Source organism: Lethenteron reissneri, chromosome 51, assembly GCF_015708825.2.
Source record: "Lethenteron reissneri isolate LAM-NWPU_2019-01 chromosome 51, ASM1570882v1, whole genome shotgun sequence".
In the NCBI taxonomy this organism is placed as follows: domain Eukaryota; kingdom Metazoa; phylum Chordata; class Hyperoartia; order Petromyzontiformes; family Petromyzontidae; genus Lethenteron; species Lethenteron reissneri.
The window spans coordinates 2,760,502-2,781,170 of record NC_083829.1 but is presented as its reverse complement, the minus strand read 5'-3'; the positions used below and the strand labels follow the sequence as shown (position 1 = coordinate 2,781,170).

At 47.3% G+C, this 20,669-nt stretch overlaps 1 protein-coding gene across 1 annotated transcript in view; it reads right to left on the bottom strand.

Moving 5' to 3' along the window:
* FANCD2 (FA complementation group D2) overlaps positions 1–20,669 on the bottom strand; it is a 63,206-nt gene that overhangs the window by 18,621 nt on the left and 23,916 nt on the right. Inside the window, 12 exon segments of the mRNA XM_061572927.1 lie at positions 2,095–2,205; positions 2,940–3,058; positions 10,551–10,679; positions 11,942–12,055; positions 12,871–13,008; positions 14,390–14,499; positions 15,268–15,372; positions 17,769–17,877; positions 18,389–18,504; positions 18,646–18,655; positions 18,657–18,747; positions 19,348–19,497. Of these exon segments, the coding sequence (XP_061428911.1) occupies positions 2,095–2,205; positions 2,940–3,058; positions 10,551–10,679; positions 11,942–12,055; positions 12,871–13,008; positions 14,390–14,499; positions 15,268–15,372; positions 17,769–17,877; positions 18,389–18,504; positions 18,646–18,655; positions 18,657–18,747; positions 19,348–19,497 (1,302 nt within the window).

The window sequence follows — 20,669 nt, the reverse complement described above, 5'->3', positions numbered from 1 at the left end:
TAGCACAGTATGTAACGAAACAAATACAGCCTTACATCGGTAGGACCTCTTCGTTTATCAAAAACTCTGAACATTTCGTAAATATAATCAAATATATTAATCTTAACCCTAATGATATTCTCGTAAGTTTTGATGTGACTTCTCTGTTCACGAGGGTTCCGGTCGACGAGTCCATTAAATTACTCGACACTCTGGTAACGAACAAAGGTTTAGCCAAAGATATCCCAAGAGTAGCTGAACACTGTCTAAAGAACACTTACTTCTTGTGGAAAGGTGACTAATATAAACAAAACTAAGGAGAAGCAATGGGCTCTCCTTTGTCTCCTGTGATAGCGAAATTGTACATGGAAGGTTTTGAAACAAAAGCAATAGCTTCAAGCACACTAAAACCATCTGCTTGGTTTAGATATGTGGATGACACATTGGTGGTCTGGCCACACGGCAAAGATACACTGAACGCATTTCTAAATCATCTCAACTCGCAAAACCCATCCATCCAGTTCACCATGGAAGTGGAAGCTGACAGAACTCTACCATTTTTGGATATTCTGCTCAGACGGGGTCGAAATGGTAAAATAACACACAGTGTTTACCGAAAGAAAACGCCTATCTGAATGCAGTAACACCATCACCCCGCACAGAAATCTGCTCTTATCAAAACGCTCATTCATTGAGCTAAGAAAGTATCAGATGGTGACAGTCTGAGAAGTGAAATTCAACATGTTAAAGAATCACTGCAAATGAACGGTTACAATGATGAACAAATCAACAGGGAATTGAATTCCAAAACCAAATCAAATAACACGAGCATTGAAACTGCCAAAGTAATTAAAACGATCAAAATACCATACATTGCGGGAGTAACTGATAAACTTGCCAGATATTTGGAAAATCAAAACATCCGAGTCAGATTTGGCACGGTACATAAAATACAGAAATTAATATCTGGTATAAAACATGTATTACCGAAGCCATCAACAGAAGGTGTGTACAGGATTAACTGCACGTGTGGTAAATGTTATGTTGGGCAAACAGGACGAATGATCAGCACGAGACTAAAAGAACATCAGAAAAGTATTAAATTATTCCAAATACAACTGTCAGCAGTAGAAGAACATGCATGCCAACAAGGACACTCAATTGATTTTGATAATGTTGAAGTTTTGTGCAAAACTAGCTACAACTGGCCAAGACTAATTAGAGAATCTATCAAAATTGAAAGAAATAAAAATAACTTTAACTGTTCGGATAGCTACCGCCTAAGTGCTGCGTGGAAGCGAATAATCATATAATACGTTATTTAAATGTATGTCTACAAAGGGCAGCATACTTCAATAGGGATTACTGTTGGTACGGCTATTTTAATACACACAATAGACAGGAAGGACAAGTTCAAAGGGCTCGCATAATGCACATGCATAATGTACGTTGCCTCAGTAATCCCCCCCCCCCCCCCACGTGCCGCAAGAGCGCAGAAGTGTGGTCAACACATCTACGCCTCTATACAAGGAACGAAACAGGAGGACTTCTCCACAAATCTGGCTGTCGCCTGATGAAGCTAGTTGTAATTACTCGCGAAACGTCGTACTCAGATTGTAATTGTTGTGGCTTGGCTCTCCAACACACCGGTGTGCTGTACTAGTGACGAATTGGTCACGTTCTGTTTACGTGGCAACCCTTACTAGTTGGCTGTGTCGGGTAGTGGCGGGTTTTAACGACACATTTATATATTGACGCGATCTAACCCAAAAACCTCTATTACGAAAACCTCTATTACGAATACCCCTTCTTATTCTAAGCCATAATATAGGCGCTCACAAATATCACTTCCCCCCCTCACATTCTGTCTACAACAAGTCACCCGAGCACGTTTTTTGAAGACAACCATCGCTGCCAATGGTCACCGTCAACAGTTTCCGGTGACAATCGTTCTGTTGTCAAAACTTCCGTTGCCCTCATCTGAAAAAATCTGGGGTGACAATACTGGCAGCCAAACTCCGCCCACCGTACGTATGAATACGAATTTAGCCTTAAGGCTGCACGGGGGAATCTACGCATTTGGTCTTCATGAGCAAATGAGAGCCGAACACTCACCCAAGCAGCTCGTCCATAGACATCGCTCCCTCTCCGGGCTTGAGCCTCAAGGCCAGAGTACCCAGAGCATCCTTAAGAAGAGGCTTATTCTCCGAATGCACAAACCCGCTCCTGCGCACAGGGGCACGCACAAGACACAGGGCCCAAAGTGGCAGGATTGACACACGTTGCGGACAGCGGCGAATGTGAACGGCTAAGGCCGAGACAGCTCACGACTGTGTACCAGGCGCCCGCGATGGCGAGATGTTAACTCCCACACCTGGTGTACAGGAAGTCGTGGGTTCGATCCCGACCCAGATGCCCGCTCTGTATTTTAGAATTTGCATGTCTCTCTCCCCATGGTCACGTGGATTTTTCTCCGGGTCGTCCGATTTTTCTCCCCACATTTAGAATCACCGTGTGTTTAGATTATAAACGACTTTGTTGAGCTATGATTTGTGGCCAGGTCGCTTCTGAAAAAGTGCTACATAGCTCAGTGGGCCTTACCTGGCCAAATAAAAAATATTTTAGTTTCAAATAGTTTAGTTCACAAGCACTGGTTGGACAGAGACGGAACGTTTAGAGATTGAGCGGCAGGGTGGCACAGTGGTAACATGCTGTCAGGCTTCACGTCCGACGTTTCGTTCCACATGCCCGGGCAAAGCGAACTGCTCCGTTAAAGAAGAAGCTTCTAGCGGCGCGTGGAGTGAAACGTCGGTGGACATCCACGCCGAACAACGGACGGTACAACCCGACAGTACTTGGGAGGCGGCCGTGCAGCAAAGGCGTCGAAACCTACGCAGTGATAAACGTCCAGCGTGATACACGTGGGCGGTACACGCGGGCGGTACACGCGGCTACGTTACCAAGAGAAGAGGGTGTTGAGGGTTTGTAGAAGGAGTTGGTAGCAGGAGGCCATGATTTGGGTCTCCTGGACGTTCACGTGCGGACCATCCGCCAAGCCATCGTTCTCGGCTTGCGACATCTGTCACACAAGCCGGCACAAACAGCAGTGTTAACCAGGGTGGCCTGTACGTACGTACATTGAACACCTTTCGCAACGTACATGGCCAACCGTGCTAATCGGAGGTGCGTGGGGAAGGACAACTAAACACTCAAAAGCAGTTCTAAAGAAAAGAGTTTTAAAATCTATGTTTAAAAGTGCACAGTTCCAGTGGCATCCTAATATTAAAACTATTAACTATTTTATTTTATTTTATCAGGTAAAGGTCACGGAGCTATATAGCTCATTTTCAGAAGCGACCTGCCCGCAAATAATAGCTCAACGAAGTGGCTTATCCCATAGAAATTTATAGCAGCCGAATACTCTAAATGCACATCGATTCTAAATGAGGATGGAAAAACTGGAGGAGCCGAAGAAAACCCCACGCGACCACGGAGAGACATGCAAACTCCAAATATACAGGCGTCACAGGGTCGGGATCGAACCCACGACCTGCTGTATACCAGGCGAGGTAGTTAACATCTCGCCACTGTGGCTCCCCCCTGCCAGATTCGCTCTGCAACAAGCGACGAGCGCACTACCGCTGAGCAGCGTTACCGCTGTTCACTGGTGCGGTGGTTCGCGCACCGCACCATGAACGCGGCGAACAGAGTTCCATCCACGGCCATGGCCGATCATTGGCGGGCGAGTGACATCTGAATTGGTGATAGGTACCCAACCTTTCACGAGTGTAGCAAAGTAAAACCTTCATATCCCACGTGGTACGGAAAGGCCTTCGCACAGCAGTGGATTGACAAGGGGTGAGAAAACAACTGATTGTATCAGTGCGCAGAGTAAAGGTTATTTTGAAAATAAAAACTCGTGAGAAATAAACGTCAGAACTTCTGAATTTAAGGTGTTATTTTTGTAATTGGAAAATGCCACTCGGCGTGTTGCATGTGTTCCCTTTAAAGTAGCATTTACTCCCCTTTAAATGCGAATACAATTTTTAATTACGATGAAAGTTAACGGCTTTGCTTCCAAAACATTAGCATTGTTTGAACGTAATTATTTCTTAAATGGATTTTAAATTGCCGTACGATGCCAAAGCTAAACTATTACTCTCACGAGATTATATAAAAAAAAAACACCTGCCTACTACCATCATTATCGTTTATAAAAACAAAACTTGCACTTTCGCCCATCTGCAGCGTTGCATCAATGTGACCGCAGTTAAAGGTTGTGCATAACTTCTCTAAATAGTGTCCTAAATACACAGAATTGTTTATAGATTTTTTTTTAAGAAGTGCAGAGTATAGTTTTATCGCACTGAAATCAAAGAAAAACACACGCAGGTATTTGCAATATCAAATATTAAAGCTGTTTCAAATCACAAGTAATATTAGCTAGCCGAGATGTATATGTATATATTTCCACCGTACGTATCCAACTGTGCTAATCGGAGATGCGGAGGAAGGACAACAAACTAAACACAAAAAGCAGTTCTAAAGAAACGAGTTTCAATATAGATTTGAAAGAGCATAGCTCCAGTGGCTTCCTAATATCGGAACGAAGAGCGTTCCAGACGGCCAGAAAAGCGCATACAAATGCGCACGATGCAGTGACCGCCTTTAGGTAATCGTCGCTGATACGATTCGGAAAAAGACGACACTGGCCAGGGCATGTGTGCAGGGCAGAGGGTCCTGTTACTGAGACCAGCATTGGAGTGGTCTCCATGGATCTGGTGATCGAACCCACGACTTCCTGGTCTACAAGTTGTGGGTTCGAACCTGACCTTGAAGCATGTATATTTGGAGTTTGCGTGTCTCTCTCCCCATGGTCGTGTGGATTTTTCTCCGGGTCCTCCATCTGAAAGCACGCGATGCAGTGGCCGTCTTTGTTCGATGACTAACCAAAAACTGCTGCGAGGATGACCGGAATTTGCGTGATGGTTTACGTTCCTGGACGAGCGCAGTGACGAGCATGTTAACCCTTTCCCATTCCAATGACGCACGTGTATGTCATCAGTTTTTCTTACAATTCCGTTCCGATAACGTAAGTGTATGTCTTCAGGTCGGAAGACGTAGTACCGAGGCTCCCACAAGGCCATGCGGGAGGATGTGTGGCAGTTTGGTGCCAGCTTTCGCTAGAGTTTACCGTGGTGAGTACCAATGTCTTTAAAAACAACGGCGCTACGGCTTTGAAAATAAAATTAATGCTAACCGCTTGTGCGTTCCGAGATTCTGCAGTGAATAAGACCCCCCTGCAGACGTCTTGGAACGGGAAAGGGTTAAGTGTAAGAGGTGCTGCTGTGGAACGCCAATCCAGCAGTGGCAGGGTTCTAGCAAGTTTCTCAAATTCTCCTCCCCACCTGTCCGCCCAGCAGTACGAACGCGCACGCCACAGTTCGTTGCTTTGATTGGCAGGTCGCTGTGTCGTGGGGTAAAGAGTGGGCACTGACACCTATTCCAAGATGTCCGGCCAGCGTGGATGAGTAGGCCAATTCCCTCATTAGCGGCTCTCGAGAGCTCTCTCGAATGGAAGCCCTTGACGCCAGCGGTGGCGTGAGCAAGGAATTGAAGGGCTGCACTTTTACCGCGACCGATCACGATCATAACCATTTAAATCTCTGATAGCTTCCAAAATCCTTCTCTAAATCAATTTTTCTTCTTGGTTCTTTCGGTAAAGTCACGTAGAAGGGAAGTAATAAAATAATAAAAATAAAACATAATAAAACAATTCTCACGACGTTTCGGCCACAACGCAAGCAGCCGTCCTCAGGTGAAAACCAGGTCCGTCGAGGCGACAGAGTCTGAATGAAACAGCACACGAGCTTGAAGCATATATATAAGCTGGGCGCATTGACAAATGAATTTGCATATCAAAAGGAATTTAGCATATTTATGGGAAATGCAGGAATGTGATTAGTACTGCATATGCATGTGCATTATGCAGGAATAACAGCATCAAAGGAAGCTGCAGTTACTGCTGCTGCTGCAGTTGCTGCTGCTGCAGTTTCTGCTGCTGCTGCAGTTGCTGCTGCTGCTGCAGTTGCTGCTGCTGCTGTTACTGCTGCTGCTGCACTTGCTGCTGCTCCCTTTGATGCTGTTAATCCTGCATAATGCACATGCATATGCAGTACTAATCACATTCCTGCATTTCCCATAAATATGCTAAATTCCTTTTGATATGCAAATTCATTTGTCAATGCGCCCAGCTTATATATATGCTCCAAGCTCGTGTGCTGTTTCATTCAGACTCTGTCGCCTCGACGGACCTGGTTTTCACCTGAGGACGGCTGCTTGCGTTGTGGCCGAAACGTCGTGAGAATTGTTTTATTATGTTTTATTTTTATTATTTTATTACTTCCCTTCTACGTGACTTTACCGAAAGAACCAAGAAGATGAATCCCTGCAGTCACGAAAGCTTTAAATCGAAATTTAAATCAATTTTATTTTACGCATTTAACTGCTCACAAATTAACGATCGTGCTTTCATTTTTTATTTACAAAGAAATTACACAACATTGTAATCACATTTAACTTTAAAAAAATAGTTTACAATATTAATTATTTCGCACAGCCAGTACATTGAAATACATCCGAACACTTCGGAATATTATTTCATTGGTTTTTGTAATTCATTGCCAAGGATTTTTTTTCTCTTTTACGCGTAAAAAAAAGATTAAACTGATTTTCAGGGAAACTCTCTCTGCTTCTCCTCTTGGGCAACATTTTAAACAATCGATTGTAATTCTCAGAGTAAGCCTGGCAGACACTCACATCCCACAATCTCATACAAATTAAGTCGGTAATGCCAGGGAGATTATGCCTAGCCACGGAGCCAACAGGGGGGGGGGGCATGCGCTGGTGAAGGACGGCACACTTGTTCCGTGATGTTCCCCTGAACACGCGTACACGGCGATTCGAGACGAGCCGCCAACAGGGTCGCTCGTCAGCATGTCAGAGGGCTTTCGCCGAGCGTCGCGGGCTAAACGGGACACCCCGTTCCACGGTGTTGCCTCGTTCCATGCCCCTTCGCAGCAACAGCAACAACAATCTAAGAGGTTGTCTCTTCCGCAGATTCGGGTATCTTTGCCTCCGTGAGAAATGTAATTTGCCCATCAGTCACAGGACTCACAGTGAGTCACATGACCTACCAAAGTCAATTTTGCAATGCAATTGTTAGGGTTCACTTTGACCGGAACGGAACCGGGGATGTTCAGAGAGGACTTTGGCGCGTAAGGGTGGTGATGTTGCTCAGCGGTAGGTAGCCCACTCAGAATCAGAACCTTTATTTATACTGGAGTAATCTGATAAACTATTAAGCCCTTTTTCGCAGATGTTCAGTAGGGGCGGATCAGAACATTACAACAATAAACAATACAAAAACACGGTCGGAGTGCAAAGCGTAGGAAAAGTAAAAAAATCACTTTAAAAATATACAAATAAAACTAAACAAACTATTTTTTATCTTACCAGGTAAAGCCCATTGAGCTATTAGCTTATTTTTCAGAAGTGACCTGGCAACCACAAATGATGGCTCAACAAAGTGGCTTATCACATGGAACTTTATTGCAGCAAAATCATGTGAATAATCTCAATGAGTGTTTCCCGCCGCTCGTTGCAGAGGTTCACGGTTCGAATCCAGCGGGCACCCTGGTTAGCACTGCGGTGTGTGATCACCATAATAACACTACGCGCTGGCTGCTTCACTCACAGTGGACGTTAAAGATCCCATGGTGTCATTCGCAAGTGTTTGCCATTGTGTTCCGGCACGTTGGCCTAAATTTGCAACATTCAAAAATTTCCTGCAAATCCCACAATTGGGAGTGCAAACAGCAATCAGAGTAATGCCCTGGGTCTCACTCTTCAAAATCCTTTTCGGTTGAGTTCTCAGCTGGTCCAACAAAGTCATCTTAAAACTTATTACCCGTTTTGTTTGATCACCTGTTTTGCAAAGTACCCGCGTGGTGGAAGGGCATTGCCCAATGAGGCTTCAGCTCGCTCGCGACGTGCGGTTTTGTTTTCATCCACGATTGTCAGGTTTCTTTTTTCCCTTCCCTTCCAATCCGCGATGCAATGCATAATGCTCCCCAACGTCAAAGGCTCCGCACGTAGCCTCGATAGACAATGCTGCTCAGTCGCAAGTGACACGAAAGAATTCCACTCCAACCAGACAAGTACGGAAAAGAATGGGCTTGAGCCGGGAAGATTGCTTTACAATTACGAGCCGCTTGGGGAGCCAAATAATTAACGTGAAAGCATTGATGGATGTTCAACAAACACTGTGGTGCAGTGTGGACATTGGCAGGAGGTGTTCACACGACAGCTACGCTGCTCCAGCAGGGCCAAGCTGCCTCGTTAAAAGGCTTCTTAGGCGAGCCGTAAATATCCGTTCGTTAACACGAGTGACTTCATTTCCACAAACCCTCAATTAATTATGCATGAACGGTGTTGTCTCGGTCGTTTTCCCAATTTAATTCAATCGTGCTCTCGGCGATATGCCACGAGGCAAAGTCCTCCAGGCAGCCCACAGAAAGAGATATTGCAGAGCTACCTCTGAGAGCCTTTAAAGTGACCTATTAGCCAATGTACGGGGCACTGCAGGTTCCCATACACCCTGCTGAAGAGATAACAAAAACAAAATCGACACATTCATCAATAACAACACTGCCTCAAGGGGCAACATATATAATGGGCACCTGCTTCAGGCAATGGTTAGCACCGCAGCGGTGCCACGGTGGCAAGATGTTAACCACCTCGCCTGGTATGCAGGAGGTCATGGGTTCCATCCCACCCCTGACACCTGTTCTATGTTTGGAGTTTGTTCTCTCTCCCCGTAGACGCATAGATGCGTTTAGAGTATTTGGCTGAGATACATTTCTACGTGACAAGCCACTTCATTGGGCTATCATTTGTGGTCTCGGAGCTTCTTAAAAAGAGATAAATAGCTCAGTGGTTGTTACCTGGCAAAATTGTTTAGTTTAATTTAGTTTCCAATGCTTCTATATATGTCCGTCACCTGACAACGAAACCAACGTTGTTAATTCTCCGAGCTTTGATTTTGTCAAATTAAGATGAAGACGTTAACGTTCGGTGCAGTGGCTTATTTTTTTGCGCAGTCATTAGTGAATAGGCTGCTAAACGTCAACTCATTACGTGTGATTAACCAATTTAATCCCGCGTGGCTGGCACACAGATTCAAACCCCGAGATCAGCGCGGCGCCAGCTTAGTGGTCCGATCCCTGAGCCCACGCGGGCATAGGTCCCAGTTTATGGATTTTAATTATTTCCGATCGATCACCGCGTGCGCGCGGAATATCGAGAGCGTCTGAACGAGACGGCCTTTTAATTGGGCGCTTGTGAAATTTTAAGGCAGGGGGTGGCGTTCTGTTTAAAATTCTCAGCGCAACGGTGTGTTTGTAGCCAAATTGGACATGGGACAATGTTACTAATCACACTGACAGCGCGGCGCGAGCGATTGCCGTTCGCTGCACTTAAGAGCCGCTCGCCAGCTCTTAATTGAGTAACCAACTCCGCCAAAGCGCCCCAGCATTTCCCGACAGTGTGAAATGTGCCTTCTGAGTAATTGTTTTTTTTGCTTCTATTAATATATTTTTTTCGAAATCTTAATTATTCATAGAAATGTAATTACCTGCTTAATCAGTGATCAATGATGGATCGCAATACACAGCGCTTCACGCACCGCTGATTGGATTTCTGCATCGGGAACATTTCTGGCCAACTGCTGTTGGGTGCACCAACTGGACCTTGCTTTTTTTCTCGGAATATTTAATTTCAACTTTCCATTTTCCCCAGGTCGCCGGGTTAGTTGTGCGCTAACCACTGCGCAACCGCTCCCAACGCAGCATCTCACTCACTAAACAACCGCTGGCGCCATTCGCCACTAAGCGGCGGTGACGTCACCATGGAGCTTGAGCCAGGCCATGTGCACTCGAGGTCACGTGACGTGTCGAAGGATCGCTGACAGGAGGTCACGGAACAGATCCAGGTGCCACGGGTTGACCAATTGAGATAACTCACTCACACACACGCACACACGCACGCACGCACACACACACACACTTCCTACACTTTGGAGGTGCAGAACATTATTGACCGCGTGAGCTTCGTCGTGACGCGACGAGCTGGCCAACGCTCCACACTCTGTCAGCGGCGTGGGTCTCACGGCTCAAGATGTGATCAAGGTGAAAAGGCCGGCCCTTAATTCCCTGGAACAAGCCGTGTAAGTACATCCACCACGTTTGCCATGTGCTGGATGGCGGGGCCGCTCACGATCAATCGATTGGTGCGGCGCGTCTGCTCGCGCGCATCTTGTACCGCTAAGGACGAATTACAAGCTGCTTTCCTGCGCAGTCAGTAGCAAGTGCTTTGCGTACACATGCCGTCACGAGCTTGCAGTGTGTCGGCTGACATCCTACAAACGGCAGCAAAACAAGATCGCTATTCTCCATCTCTCCAAGGCATTTTCCAGGTGAAACATTTGTATTCTACACATATTGCCCTCTGACCTGGAAGTAATTGTGAGTGCCTTCCAGGTGGTCGCAGAGAGAAGCCAGGAGGTGCACGGCGTGGCTGGCAATCTGTCGCGGCGAGTGCTGCATCAGGTTCGCGAAACCCACGTCCTGGTCCGCCTTCCCCTGCACAGCAACGGCGGGTGAATAATCAAGCTCAGTGTTTCTTCATTCTTCATTCGGAGGTGAGGCAGGTGGACAGCACTTTCGCCAATAAGACATCATCAGTGTGAGGGCCGCCACACATTTTAAACCATTAGGGTTTGACAGCACGATGATGGGGGGAGGGGTATTTCACACTTGTCCATTGTCGGGGGGGCGACACTAAAAGACCACCAGGGGGCTGCCAGTGGCCAGTGGGCCTTGCAAATGAAGAACTCTGATCATGTGGCTAGTTTGTTTTTTTGTTTTGTTAAACCAACCCGGCAACCCAAGAAGCCAGGACACAGAGCGTCACCGAAAAACAGCACGAGCAGTAAAAAAACAAACGACAGTACGGCGATGAAGTGGATGTATGTTGTGTATGTTTGTTGTGTATGTATGTTGTGTATGTATGTTGTGTATGTACGTGGGGAGCGGTAGTGTAGCCGCGCAGCAATACAAACCCGGCGACCCGAATTCAATTCCTGCTCATGACCAACATCGGTGACAAATATCTGAACCGGTCCTGGGCCTCCCCTAGGTCGACTCAGCCTTAAATGAATACGAGGTGCGGTGAGTAAACCTCGCCTCTGGGGAAACAAAGGCGGCCAGGCATGGTGCTGGCCAACCCACCCCCTCGTGTGCCATGCTGGCCTTCATAGATGCTCGTTAACAGCACTTGCCCAACAAGTCTGTTAAGGCTACACCCAGAATCTTTGTCTTTGTGTACGTATGTATATTTTGTATGTTTGTTGAACGTCTTTCGCACTGTACGTAGCCAACCGCGCTAATCGGAGGTGTGGGGGAAGGACAAACTAAATACTAAAAACAGTTCTAAGGAAATTAGTTTTTAATTTCGATGATTTTTCAGTGCATAGCTCCAGTGGCTTCCTAATATTGAAAGGAAGAGCGTTCCAGACGGACGCAGAAGCCCATCCGAAAGTGCACGATGCAGTGACCTTCTTTGTTCGATGGGCAGCCAAAGGCCACTGCGAGTCAAGAACAATCAAAACAAAAACTAACACACCACCGCGCGAGGGACAGAACATCAATAGCAAATATGAATCGATGTTAAATCAATGCTAAATATTAAATTCCCCACAGCGCAAATCGGTTCCGGAAGATCGTCGTAGGCACTCTAATTATCATTATTATTTTCATTATCATCACCGCAGGACCATCAACATATTTGCACATGCATCAATACTTTGAACCGTCATTGGTGAGCATTAAAACTCTTCACTCACCACCTTCAGGAACATGGTCCGCTTCGACGTGGTAAGGACATGATCAAGCTTTTGGGCGAGATCGTCCAACAGAAACATGAGCTGAGCTGGTCCCAGCTGCACCACTTCCGTGACCTGAAAAACAGCCCAAACAATACTCATAAAATCAATAACGCAGCCACTTCGTAGACTCCCATCATGTTTCGTCTGTACAACAGGCGCTGTGCTGTGCGTCTTCTTCTTTCATACGGGCTGATGCTTTCAGGTAGTCAAGCCAGATAACCACGTCAGGAGCAGCAGAGTGCGTCGCGGCGACGTCTCCTTCGTTTTTGTGGATGGGGCATTGCACTGCGAGCCATTTTTAAACTACGCTTTCACTGAATTGATACACAACGTAAAATGCTGGGATAAAGCTCGATTGGTGGAGGTGGTAAGGGCTCCCGGCTATGAGATCACGAGTTTAAATCCTGACCAGGGTTGACTTAGCCCCATCACCATCATCGTCTCCTCTGAGGTCTGGTCTCCTCTCTGAGGTCACGTAAAATGAGCATCCTCTGGTGAGGTTACACCGCTCGGTAACAAGTTAACATTGGTTATCATACAGACAGTCGAGTTACTGCCATAGCAACATGGAATTCAGATCACCAGTTTGGGGTGGCAAAACAACTCAAGAACTGTTCGATCACGGAGGACAAGAACATTTTTCCGCAGCAATGCAGCGGCACGTCGCTTGCCCACGCTCGTGACTCAAAAGGTGGCGGCCCCGATTGAACTCGGGAGGTCACGTGTTGTTGGGGTCAATTGTAATGGTGGGAACAATCTGCCTGCCGCGCCACTACCACCACAGTCTATCGTGCGTGGGTTCGTGGGTGGGTGCTTGCGTGGATGCGTGGGTGGATGCGTGGGTAGATGCGTGGGTGGGTGCGTGCGTGGGTGCGTGCGTGCTGCACCTTGGTGTTCATGTGCGAGTCCAGCAGGGACTTGGTAAGCAGCCCCATCTGCAGGATGCCAAACACGTGGATGTCGAGCTCACGCATGTATGCGCGGTAGCTTGCCAGGCTCACCTGCGGCCGCTCCTCCGCTGCCTCCTGCTGCCGCACGGACACGCACAACATAGCACGGGCACCCCCATCAGCCAACTTCACAATTACTTCCATTCCCGGCCTAGCGTGGGTTTATATTGAGCTGCTGATAACTCGCCAAACAAGGCAATCGTTTTAGATTGAGCTGCCCCGTAGGACACCCATACCAAACATTTGTATGCAACTAATACACATGCCCAAACATGTACTGGATGGTATATGCCAGTTTACTTGTTATTATAGCCCACCCACAACCTGACCCCCTCTGGGTGTATCCTGATTGTGCTATCGACGTCCCATGATCAGATGCAGTATCCATTGAGCTGTCTCTTGCAGAGCAAGTGGGTGGGCGAATGTGTTGTTCTGACCGGCTGTGTGGCGAGTAAGTGATTGGTTGACTGCTTGAATGAATGAGTAGGTGAGTGAATTTGTTGTTCTGACCTGCAGTGTGCTCAGTGAGTGAGAAATTGGTTCATTGAGTGAGTGTGTTGTTGTGGTCTACAGTGTGATGAACGAGTGGGTGAGTATATATATTCTTGGTTCTTTCGGTAAAGTCACGTAGAAGGGAAATAATAATGGGTGAGTGAGTGGGTGAGTGAGTGAGCGTGTTGTTGTAACCGGCAGTGTGGTGGGTGAATGAGTGACTGTTTCAGTGAGTGGGTGTGTTGTTGTGACCTACAGTGTGGTGAGTGATTAGTTGAGTGAGTGCATGAGTGAGTGTGCTGATGTGATCTCCAGAGTGATGAGTGATTATTTCAGTGAGTGAGTGAGTGTTGTTGTGGCCTGCAATGTGATGAACGAGTGGGTGAGTGATTGGTTGGCCGAGTAAGTGGGTGAGTGAGCATACTGTTGTGACCTGCAGTGTGGTGGTTGAACACAGTGTGCGATGAGAGACGAAACAGTCCGTTTTGGAGTACGAGTCCTCCACACGAGTGGTGGAAGAAATCGATGAGCGAATTTTATGGAAACATTTTCTTTGGGTCTTTTGGTAAAGCCACATTGATAGAAACAAATTGCTTGTGTTGCGATCGAAACGTCGTGATATTGTTATTATTTTGATTATTTTTTATATTTACGTGGCTTTACCAAAAGACCCAAAAAATATGAATTCCTGCAGTCACGATATCTTGAAGTCAAGATTCATGGAAACAGTTAACCGCGGTGGTAGCGACAGAAATATTGACATGTTAACCGAAAGCACAATTGGGACGAAATTGTAGGAGAAAATGACAACGACGACAACAAAGACACAATCAGAAAAGCATTCTATAAATGCATTCGGTAACGAACGACCTTCCGCTGCGATGTCACAGTGCACTGGCATTGCCAGAAAAGTCAGTGTCACCACTGCGCCCGGGCAAGTGGCAACACTGCACGGCGTCGTTACTTTGTCATCCTGGGTGCGCTCTGCCGGCGCCAGCGTGTCGCCCATCGTCTCGTCTCCCTGCAGACTCTCTGTCGACGTGTTCTCTGCGCCATCCGCCTTCCTCTTCTTGCCTGAACAGCGGGGGATGGCGTTGATGGTGAACGATCGGACGAGCGAACAGAGGTGCTCCCAACCGCTCCATCGCAGGTCAAAATTTCAGTGATTTCCTGCGCAATTGTTTTTATATTATATGTACGTTGAACTTCTTTCACAAAGTACGTAGCCAACCGTGCTAATCGGAGGTGCGTGGGAAGGACAACAAACTTAAAAGGCAAAAAGCAGTTGTAAAGAAATTAGTTTTTAATCCAGATTTAAAAGCACATAGCTCCAGTGGCTTCCTAATATCGGAAGAGCGTTTTGGTTCATTGTACCTTGATCACATCGTCTCTATTAATTATCACAATGTTATGTTACCAGGTAAGGCAAATACTCTAAATGCATGTTTCCAAATGCGGAGGTAAAAAAAACAGAGGACCCAGAGACAAATCCACACGACCACGGGGAGAACATGCAAACTGCAAACATGCAGACGTCAGGGTCGGGATTGAACCCATGTCCTCCTCTATACCAGGCGAGGTAGATAACATCTGAAAAAGAGCTATATGTGGGCCTTACTGGGTAAAATAAAAAAAAAATTACAGTTTATATATTCTTTGGTTCTTTCGGTAAAGTCACGTAGGTATAAAATAAAATAAATTAAATCACGACGTTTCGGGCGCAACACAAGCATCCGTCATCAGGTGGGACAACTACAGCAAGAAACAATTGCTGAAGTGGGCAAAAGCGCTACAGTTTAGAAACTTTAAGATGCCACCCCAGCTCAATTTGGACCGACAAACCTTTGTTTTTTTTCTTGGGCTGAGCCGAGGAATTTGCCGTAGGAGCGCCGCTCTCCGACCCTTCACTGTCAAAGTTTGCCGTGGGCGGTTTGTATCCCGGTGTGGCTACAAACAAGAAGTACGATTGTTTACAAAAATACAACCAAAAACAAAACACTCGGGTTCGTACCGGCACCACGGAGCCGCTTGTGCAAACGCCGTAATCCGTGAGGCGAGGTCTCCCTTCCGGATTACAACAATAATACAATCTTCTGGGTTCTTTCGGTAAAGTCACGTAGAAGGGAAATAATAAAATAATAAAAATAAAACAATAAAATTCTCGTTTCGATTGCAACACAAGCAGAAAAAACCGCCACTTTTTTCAAATTTTCTTGCTGTGGGTTTCACACCTGATGATGATTGCTTGTGTTGCAATAGAAACGTCGTGAGAATTGTATTGTTTTATTTTTATTATTTTATTATCTCCCTTCTACGTGACTTTACCGAAAGAACCAAGAATATGAATCCCTGCAGTAACGAAAGCTTTAAATCGAAATAATACAATAATAACACTTAAATGTTATCTTGCGTAATTGCATCCTGTTAGCACCACCCATAACGCTGCACATTAATTAATCTCCGTGTGTCAGAGGTCAGTTTTTTGGTGATCTCGCATAACTGAATTATCATGAAAAATACACACAACAAAAACCTCTTTTGCTGAACTCCATATGTTTTTAACGTTTTTATTTATTCACCATTCGAGGCACATTGATCCGTCCTCGTTCGTCCGCCCCCCCACCTCCAAACCCCCACCCCTCCTGCAGATTCATAGATGCTCTCCAAATTCAGGGTCACGATTCCAGTCGATAATCGATCTGATGTAAAATGTTTCCAACAAAAAGTCTCTTTACACGAGCATTTTAAACGTTTTTTAGAAATATCAGGCATTAGAGGTGTAATGATTCATCACCTGCTTTCCGCACTTCGCAATGATTCAAAGAATTGTCACAATTCAGGGTCACAGTTCTATCCAAGAATTGATTCTTCTTAACGCTGTGGCGAATGTAACAGCCGCTATGTGTGCACTGTCCCAACGCTAGTGATGATAACATCGTAGCTTTGAGCAGCTTGCTTTTACATAAACTCAGTATGTGCATGAAATGCTTGATATAATTGGCGATAAAGTGGCCAATGGTGATAGAGGTGAGGTTTGTTCCCGTGATCAAGGAAATGCTGACAGGCCATTATAACTAAACTCTGAATGTGTATTTATAAAAAAAACATGGTTGTAGTTAATTTCTCATGAGTTATGTCATAACCACAAAATAATGATAATAATTTATTTTACTTTATGCATCATTAGCCATGCAACAACTCAGGTCCCCCGCGATGTATCTATGCATGTTGAACTTGCACACCATAAATAGCCAACCGTGATAATCGGAGGTTGCGGGGGATGGACAACAACTAAACACAAAAAAAACTGTTTCTAATCAAGATGATTTAAAAGTGCATAGCTCCAGTGGCTTCCTAATATCGGAAGGAAGAGCGTCCCAGATGGCCGCAGAGGCGCATCTGAAAGGGCACATGATGCCGATGTTGTTGCCGCTGCTGCTATTTCAGCAAGTGTAGGAGTTGATAGGCTGAACCGTTGCAGTGCGGTGTCGATTTAAGAAACGATCGCTCGTTGTCCTGTTTTTGTTTCGTACTTCTCGTCCCATTTGTCCTCTCATTGGTTCCATTGGGCCGTGTGATGTGCACGTTGTTTGCATAATTTGTAAAACAACATATGATTTAATGTATTAATCACGTCAACATCAAAACATCGGTGTTTGTAGCAAATACACTAGTATTGGCAATATTATGTTCGTAGCAAATACACTGGTATTGCAAAATTGTCAATACCGGTGTATTTGCTGCGAACACCGATGTTTTGACTAGCTTTTGCCTGCCCAAGGACGGGTTGTATTTCAGTAAATCTGAAACTTGCAAGCGAAAAGCAAACCGTGACGTGATATTCATTGCATCAATACGTGTGCAGTTTGTAAGGCCGCGGTGACACAGACTTATTTCATTTGAAGGTTATAATCCCTTGTTCATCATGACATCCTTTTTACTACTATGTCTCAATAGCGTCACGGAGATCGCGTGACGTGAGGGTTCTGCCTTTGTAGTGAGGGTTGTAAGTTGACGCTGAGGAGGGGGGAGGAGGCGCCTCGCCCCCCCATGTGGAGTGACGTCACCCGCTAATGAATATTAATTGAGGGAGGTTATCCATTTGGAAGACGTCACCTCTTCATGATTATTGTGGGGGGCTGTTCGATGTGGTGTTACGTCACCTGCTCATGATTATTGAGGGAGGCTGGCTGACGTGGAGTGAGATCACGCGCGGGACACACAGACATTCTTGGCTCATTATAGTAGTAAATGGTATAAGTGTACCGGTGTATTTGCTACCACCACCTATGTTTTGATGGTATAAGTATACCAGTGTATTTGCTATGAACACCTATGTTTACCTGCCAGACACCTCTCCAGAAGACCCTGCACCTGTGTTATGTTTTCCAGGCGGCGTAAAACCTTCCCTTTCATCTCCGCGTCCGACTGCCTGCAGAACGCGTTCACCACCTGTTCGCGTAGCCGTAACACACATGCACAGACACACACATACATACAAAGACACACACACAGACACACACAAAGACACCCACACACGTCTAACTCAGCCTGTCATTCGTGCTCTCACTGCTCCTGACTCACGCTGCCGTAAGTGCAGAACAAGTCTCCGACTTTCCTAGTTTCAACGTAAAACCTGGTGCTCTTACACAGCCCAAAGCACAATTAGGCTTCACCTGCTGTTTGTGAGTCTTTAAATCTGCACTCGTGGACATGGTTTAGAAATAAACATATTTAACATTAAACCAGGTATGCCTCGCCATGTCTCAACCTTTCTATTTCATAGGGGCACTTGCATTACCATGCATTACAATGCTTGTAATACATTTTTATGCATATTGGTATATTTGCGTTACGATACATTTCAATTTCTTTGCCAATGCCTTTTCCGCAGAGTTTTGCTTGTGGGAGAAAACCGGAGTTCATCAATATTTGCCAGCCATTTGTGGGCGGCAAGTCCCACCTCGCGAAACCAGTTGAGGGTGAGAAAGAGCACGGTGCAGAGCCACTCGCGCTCCTGCCGCGACAGCGACTCCAGCTTCTCCACGAGCTCCGGGTCGGCCACGTACAAGGGACAGCCTGCGGGGGGGGGGGGGGGGGTTGCAACGGCAGGCGCGCTCACACCACGTGGGAGCACAGCAGCGGGCGACGTACATGCGGTATTGTTCGCGTCGTTTGCGTTGACGAGCGGGGTGGGGAAGAGGGAGCAGGGCGACAAACCCAGGAGCGCAGTCGATGCCCTCCAGGTTGCCGTCGTTGAGAGCTTCCTCGCCGAGCCGCAGCAGCCGGAAGTGAGACGCCAGGCACACGTGGGACACCAGCCTGCGGTAACGCCATCGGCGAACAAGCGGGCACAGCACACACGAACCGTCACGGTCACGCTCACAGTCACGCAAACCGTCGCACGAACCGCCGCCCGCACGGTCGCGTGCACCAGGACGGGAAATCACTTGTAAGCAGCATTTTCACAGGTCGTACAAAGGCAAAGATCCCCAGTATAACCTTAACACAGTTGGGGAAAGTGCTGTTAGCAATCACTTATGAAGGCCGGCACTGTGGCACACGAGGGAGTGGGTGGCCAACACCATGCCCGGCCGCCTTTGTCTTCCCAGGGGCGACGTTTATAGCACCGCACCAGGTACTCATTTAAGTCGACCTCGGGGGAGGCCCAGGACCGGTTTAGATAAACGTCACCAGTGTGTTGGCCATGAGAGGGAATGTAACTCGTGCCGCCAGGTTCGTAGCTCAGCGCACTGACCGCTACCCCCACCGCTTCCCACATACAATCGGTACGCACCCACGTGGTGACAACAGGGAGTCCTTTACAGCCGAAGCGTCGTCACGTGTCTGCTATCCACAGCGACGCTCGGCGCTGTGGATAGCCTCTACCAAGGTGGCCGGAACGTGGGAGAACACGCGCACCTCTTGCTGTTGTCAGGACCCCCGGGCTGCGCCTTGCGGGCGAGGACATTGTTCGCCAGCAGCGGCAGCAGGTTGATGGCGATGCTGCCCTCGCTGTCCTCGTCCTCCTCCAAGTTGTAGCAGAGGCGCATGGGCAGTACACAATCGTCTCTGTAGCAGCAGCAACACAAACAGCAGCACCAATAGCAGCAACAGCACCAACGGCAGCAGCAGCAACACCAACAGCAGTACAAACACCAACAGCACCAACACCAACAGCAGCAGCACCAACACCAGCAGCACCAACACCAACAGCACCAATACCAGAGCAGCACCAACACCAACAACACCAACAGGAGCAGCACCAACACCAACAGCAGCAGCACCAACACCAACACCCACAGCACCAACACCAACAGCAGCAGCACCAACACCAGCAGCAGCACCAACACCAACAGCAGCAGCACCAACACCAGCAGCAGCACCAACACCAGCAGCAACACCAACACCCACAGCACCAACACCAGCAGCAGCACCAACACCAACACCAACAGCACCAACAGCAGCAGCACCAACACCAGCAGCAGCACCAACACCAGCAGCAGCACCAACACCAACAGCAGCAGCACCAACACCAACACCAATAGCACCAACACCAACAGCAGCACCAACCAGCAGCAGCACCAACAACACCAACAGCAGCAGCACCAACACCAGCAGCAGCAGCACCAACACCAACAGCACCAACACCAACAGCAGCAGCACCAACACCAACACCAACAGCACCAACTACCAACAGCAGCAGCACCAACACCAACAGCAGCACCAACAACACCAACAAGAGCAGCACCAACACCAACAACACCAGCACCAACACCAACAGCACCAACACCAACAGCAGCACCAACAGCACCAACAACACCACCAACAGGAGCAGCACCAACACCAACAACACCAGCACCAACACCAACAGCACCACACCACAGCAGCAGCACCAACACCAGCAGCAACACCAACAGCAGCAGCACCAACACCAACAGCACCAACACCAACAGCAGCAGCACCAACACCAACAGCACCAACAGCAACACCAACAACAGCAGCAGCACCAACAGCACCAACAACACCAACAGCACCAACACCAACAGCAGCACCAACACCAGCAGCAGCACCAACAGCACCAACAACACCAACAGCACCAACACCAACAGCACCAACACCAACAGCACCAGCACCAACAGCAGTAGCAGCAGCAGGGTGCAGACGCGCGGACGGGGAGGGGAAGCGTTGGGTTCAACTTAGGCTCGCCCACGTGCAACAATTTGCGACAGTTTTGCTGATCA